The 5888-nt window shown below is 56.1% G+C and overlaps 1 protein-coding gene across 1 annotated transcript; it reads left to right on the forward strand.

Moving 5' to 3' along the window:
* Positions 1 to 461: 461 nt before the first annotated feature.
* LOC133629260 (acrosin-like) lies at positions 462 to 5525 on the forward strand. Its single transcript, XM_062019914.1, has 8 exons — positions 462 to 487; positions 778 to 855; positions 1583 to 1754; positions 3293 to 3393; positions 3787 to 3987; positions 4223 to 4491; positions 4772 to 4923; positions 5175 to 5525. The coding sequence occupies exons 1-8, from the start codon at positions 462 to 464 to the stop codon at positions 5523 to 5525; spliced, it is 1350 nt and encodes a 449-aa protein (XP_061875898.1).
* The last annotated feature ends 363 nt before the right edge of the window (positions 5526 to 5888 follow it).

Here is a 5888-nt window from a genome sequence, read left to right on the forward strand (position 1 = left end):
CAACTGTGCTCTTTCAAAGAGTAAGTGTTGTTTCATACACAAAAAAGGTCCCTGGAGTACCAGCATGGGCCTCGCCGGGTTGTCTCAGAGCTGGGCAAGTTAGTTAAAGCTGTTGTTTCTGTGATGCCAAACGTATTTAAACCATTTCTTTAAAAATTGTCTCTTTGGTGTTCAGAAGCATGAAGGAGGATGTAGCTGGTGCAGAGAATGTGTCCAGTCCCAAGGAAGTGTTAATACAAGAAAATTCTACTGAGAACTCTGATTCTTCTACAATTACTTCTGGGAATTATCCATGTGGCAAACGTTTTCATGAGTCTAAAAACTCCAAAACATGAAAGGTACTAAAATGTCAACCTAGAGGTGATTTTAGCAAAGGCAGACTTCTCTTGAGTATACAGAATAGCACCATATAGCTCGTGTTTACAGTAAGCCACAAACACCTTATGATTAGCACCCTGGACATGTTGCCAGAGGAAGCCACCTTAATGTAAATTTTTGTCAGCTAAATCATCTCTAGCTCACATATAGTGCAGCCAAGTCCCCAGACAGCTGAGAGTCTTTGCAGCTGTCCTTTTCCTTCGCGTTCCTCAAAGACGGTATCACAGCCAGAACAAGAGTCTAAGGGTGGGTTTTTCATTGGAGCTTCTGATCCCTTGGGCTCTGCAGTTTCTTTTTACCAGAACTCATGTATATTAGTGATTTCCTGCGAGCTGCTGTTGGACATCTGCTGCCTCAGGGCATGGGGCAGTTCTGGGCTTCTGGGTTCTGTTTCCACAGAGCGCTGGTGGAAAGAGGATTTGCTCAGTGGCTGGACTACCAGCCGTGTCCCGGATGGCTCCGCAAGTCTCTACAGAGGCAAACAGGAGCAAATCCTGCCAAGCCCAACTGCAGTTGATGTTTTTCTGTATCTAGCAACCCTGTAAATATCCTCCAGAATAAAGTCAGATATTGTCCAAAAACACCTCTGGAAGCCAAGGGAGCTTTAGAGAAGCTTTTCCACCCCAGCATGTCCCGTGTGAAGTTGTGGCTGCCGTTGCATCAGTTGCAGATACAGCAGAGGAGAAGTCTGCCCCCCACTGTGATGTACTGATGGCCTCTTTAAAACACATTGTTGAGAATGCTGTTCAGCAGGAATTAAGGCTACTGAATGCACCAGCCTAATTGGCCTTGCTGTTGGTAAAGCAGTTCACTAGCCCCAACCCTGTGAGCTACAGGGGAAGCTTCTGGAAACTCTTTGTGTTTAAAGAAGCCACCCCTGTACCTCTCCCCCTACCAAAAAACCTGGCCCAGGCAAAACTACTCTAAACCCCAACGGAAGGAGTTCAGAGGGCAGCAGGACAGAAAGAGGTGAGGGTAGGACACGGTCAACCAAACCCAGTGTGAAGAGGAGCAAAGAGCTGAGCCCACCATGTGAACCCAAGGAGCAGACAGCGCTGACCAAGAGCCCCCTCCCACTGACGGCCCTCACGGGGCCTCCTTTAGGGAATCCAAAGCCCTTTATACCACTAAAAAACACCCGACTCAGATGACAACCCATGGGGCTCCCAACTCTGCACCACAGCTCTGCGTTTGCTCCTCCCAGACGTGCTCACACCACCCGTGAGGGAGAGGCGGCAGAGACACGGAGCCAAGGTGGCAACGTCCCGCCCCAGAAGGAAGCCAGGCCAGAGGCAGCCGCCCCACAGCCCCGTGGCTCCCTCCTGAGCTGCAGCCACCGTCCCCTGCGCAGAGATGGCTCCAGCAGCAAGGCCCAAGTCAGCAGCAGGAGAGAGGGACCCGGCCCTGCCGCAGCAATTCCTGACCCGGGAGGGCTCTGGGAGCCCTTCGAGCTGCTGTCACCCCTCTCTGGGGCTGGACTCGCTCCCCTCTTCCCGGGGGGGGTTGGAGCAGGACACGAAGTTTTGGGGTGACCGAACGACCCCCGCGAGCGCGAGCGACAGCGCGAGCAGGGCACGAGCGCGGGCTCCCGCGGGGCACGCTGGGAAGCCGAGGCCCTGCCCCCTCCGCCGCACGGCGCCGCACGGCAGGACCAGGACGGTCAGTTGAACTTCTGCTGTTAACCACCCAAGTGGCTTCTGCTACATTTTTATCCCACTGCTCCCATGCCCCATTGCCCAGTGCTCTGCACAGAGAATCATGGAATCACAGCATGGTGGGGTTTGGAAGGGACCTTTAGAGCTCATCCAGTCCAACCCCCCTGCAGAAGCAGCTCCCACCTAGATCAGGTCACACAGGAACGTGTCCAGGCGGGTCTTGATGACCTCCCAGCACGGGGCATCCACACGGTCCCTGGGCAGCCTGAGCCAGGGCTCCCTCACCTCACTGTAATATAGTTTTTTCGTATGTCTCAATGGAACTTTTTGTGTTCCAGCTTCATCCCATCACCCCTTGTCCTGTTACTATCTACTATAGAAAAGAGGGATGTCCCAGCCTTCTGACACCCACCCTTTAGATATGTATAAATGTTAATAAGGTCTCCCCTCAGTCTCCTCTTCTCCAGACTAAACAGCCCCAGGTCCCACAGCCTTTCCTCATATGAAAGATGTTCCATTCCCCTGATCATCATGGTGGCTCTGCACTGGCCTCTCTCCAGCTGTTCTCTGTCCCTCTTAAGCTGAGGAGCCCAGAACTGGACACAGGACTCCAGATGAGGCCTCACCAGGGAAGAGTAGAGAGGGATAAGAACCTTGACCTGCCGCCCACACTCTCCTTGGTGCATCCCAGGATGCTTTTTCTTCACCTTCAAGGTGGAGTTTGAGTGACTTTAGTCACATAAACACACAATAACCTCCAAAGCTTATTAGGATTGGTGTAAAATTCTCTTGCCTTGCATTTAAAGCTGTGAGTTACAAAGAATTCAGGGCACAGGCTCAAGGAGTGGTGGCACCTCAGAGGCCGGTGGCCTTCAGGACAGAGGTGTATTTTGGTATTATAATGACATTATCATGAGCAAAGTGCACCCAAAGGGCAGGTTTGACAGACCTTTGGCTCAGGGTACTAAAATGCTGCTTATCAGCTCTAGAGGAGCATCTCCTTCCCATGTATCGTCGCAGAGTCTGACCACAGAGCCTCCCCTCTGCTCCACACTCCATGGAGTATTTGCAGGGAATTACTGTGCTGTGGATTCCTCACTGACCAGCAGCAGCTGTATCCACCCTGTGAGCCTACTTCATTTTATCCCTTTCCTTAACTGGTGAGCAATGCTGATGTTTAATGTGTGCTTTAATACCAGTTTCAATGTAAGTTTTCATTTCCAGGGCACTTCAGTAATCATGCCACACCCCCCCTTTAGCTGGACTCCCCCTTGGTGCCCCACACGGAATCCCCCACGCCCAGCATCCGTAACCAGCGGCTCTGTGACATCAGCCCCGGGGCCGAGGTGCTGTGGGCAGCGTGAGCACTGCAGGCACAGCATGGGCCCCGCTGTTGGTGGTCACCAGCACTTTCTGGCCACGTGCTACTAGACATGATGAAGCTCCTGCTCATCCTCACCCTGCTGGCTCTGTACTGCAGGCCTGCAAGCGGCTCATGGGAAGGCTGTGGGTAAGTGGCTCTAGGAGGGAGCTTGGGCAGCCCTTACAGCGTCCACTGGTGCCCCGTGGCCACGCCACAGCTCCCCAAACCCCACGGTGTGGGAGCCAGGCTACGGGGCTAAGGCAGGAGCCAGGGCTAAGGGCTCCCTGCCCCGCTGTCCACGCAGCACCCGGTGTGGAGGGCAGACGGCTGCCCTGCAGCCCGAGCAGCAGCGAGCCCTGGAGCAGGACACTCGTGACTTTCTGCTTCCAGGGCGAGCTGCGGGCGCCAGCTCAAGGCTTCTTCCTCTGGGCTGTTGCGCGTCGTGGGTGGCACAAATGCGGCTCCGGGGACCTGGCCCTGGATCGTCAGCCTCCAGCGCCCCTGGGGAAAACGCACCAAGCATTTCTGTGGAGGGTCCCTCATCAACCCACAGTGGGTGCTCACAGCAGCCCACTGCTTTGACAAGTTCAGGTGAGGAGGAGCAGGGAAGGGGCATCCCTACACCACTGCTGCCACTCCTGTCCCGTTCCCACGCAGCAGCCAGCGCCGGGGCGCTGCCCAGCCCAGCACAGAGCCGTGCTCGGCACACGCTGGGCTGGTGCTGCTGCTCGCCAGCGGCCTGGGGCTGGCCATTCCTGGAGCCCTTGGTGAGCAGGAGGCAGGCAAGTGCTCCCTCTGAGCCCTCTGCTCTCCATCTGCCCTCCAGGAAAATCGCCAAGTGGCGCGTGGTGATCGGGACCACAAAGTTGTCTCAGCTGGGCCCCGAGGCCCAAGTGCGACGCATCAAGCGGCTGCTGCGTCACGAGGCCTACTGGCAGGTCACAGCTGAGAATGACATTGCTGTGCTGGAACTGGACCAGCCCATCCAGTGCAATGAGCACGTCCAGCTGGCCTGTTTGCCTCAACCCGATGACGTGAAGCTGTCGGAGCTGAAAAACTGCCAGGTGGCTGGTTGGGGATCCACAGTTGCACGATGTGAGTTCCCCTTGTAAAAGCATTTGTGTCCCGAGGCCTGGCACGCTGGGGAGACGGGTTTGGCGTGAGGAGAGCCAAGGCGAGAGCCACAGTCAGGCTGTGGGGACATCAGGCTGCAGACGGGGGTCTGAGCCACTGTCCAAAGCCAGACTGAAGGGAAAGACGTGTCTGGTGTCTCTTGGGGTAGGTGCAAAGCCGAGGCCCAGGGAAGGGCTTTGCCAGACAGGGGAGGGCAAGTGGCCCAGAGCTGCTGGGGGCTAATTCCTTGCTGTGCTCACAGCCACAGAACCAGAAATATCCGATGTGCTGCAGGAGGCCAAGGTTCACCTCATCGATACCAAGCTCTGTAACAGCAGCCAGTGGTACACAGGGGCTGTGCACAGCTACAACCTGTGTGCCGGGTACCCACAGGGTGGTATCGACACCTGCCAGGTAGGAGCAGCTACGAGTCACCCCCTGCAGCACCCACAGCCCTGTCCCAACACTGCTGGGGCTTCCCTCCCCTTCCCCATCATCATCTCCTTGCCCAGGGCCCCTTGCCTTGTCCCACACACCCATCCCGTGTAAGTGGCAGCCCTTAGGTCCAGAGCCCAGTGCTAGAACCTCTGTCTTCCACACATCCAGGATCCCTGTGCTGACAGCAGCCACCCAACACTCCCTTCCTCCTCTCTGCTCTGCTGTAGGGTGACAGTGGTGGTCCCCTCGCCTGCCAAGACAGCCACGCTGACTACTACTGGGTCGTTGGACTGACCAGCTGGGGGAAAGGCTGTGCAAGAGAAAAACAGCCTGGCATCTACACCAGCACTCAGCACTTTTATAACTGGATCCTGGAGCACATGGGACGGCACCAAGAAGAGGCAGCAGCTCCTCCACTGTCACAGCCTGTGTCCACCTCAGCCCCCTCTCAGACACCAAGGCCAGGTGCAACACAACCAGGCAGCTCCACGTCCTGTGCCTTTGCATGCCGGAAGGCGTTGAAGTTCCTCAGTTTGCTGTGGGGGCTCCTGCGGTTCCTGATGGGAAAAGGGGCTTGAGCAGCAGCGTGGCCAGGACCCAGCGCAGGCTGCGCTGTGCCACCACCATTTCCCCCTGGGGCACTGCCCGCTGCTCCAAGGGCAGCCCCTGTGTCCCACACCTGCTCTGTCCTCCCCACGCTCCTCTCAGCACACACAAAGGCTGAAGGAGACTTAGTGTAGTCAATAAAGCTGCCTGTTTGCACAGCACGTTGTGCCTCAGTCCATTGCTCAGTCCCTGTGGAGCTGGGCTCATTTACAGCTGCATTAAAGTTGGTGTGTTGGAATCACAAGAAATTTTAGCAGCAACCTGTCATCAGCACAAAAGAGACACAGAACTTGTGGAGAGTGGCCAGCGCAGGGCCACCAAGATGCTCAGGGGAC

This window comes from Colius striatus, unplaced genomic scaffold (genome assembly GCF_028858725.1).
Source record: "Colius striatus isolate bColStr4 unplaced genomic scaffold, bColStr4.1.hap1 scaffold_35, whole genome shotgun sequence".
Classification (NCBI taxonomy): Eukaryota; Metazoa; Chordata; class Aves; order Coliiformes; family Coliidae; genus Colius; species Colius striatus.

Coding starts and splice junctions, on each gene's coding strand:
- LOC133629260 (XM_062019914.1), top strand. CDS start 462: ATGTTGCCAGAGGAAGCCACCTTAAT. Junction 1,755..3,292: donor GCTCCAGCAGCAAGGCCCAA/GTCAGCAGCAGG, acceptor CCCCCCCTTTAG/CTGGACTCCCCCTTGGTGCC. Junction 3,988..4,222: donor CACTGCTTTGACAAGTTCAG/GTGAGGAGGAGC, acceptor TCTGCCCTCCAG/GAAAATCGCCAAGTGGCGCG.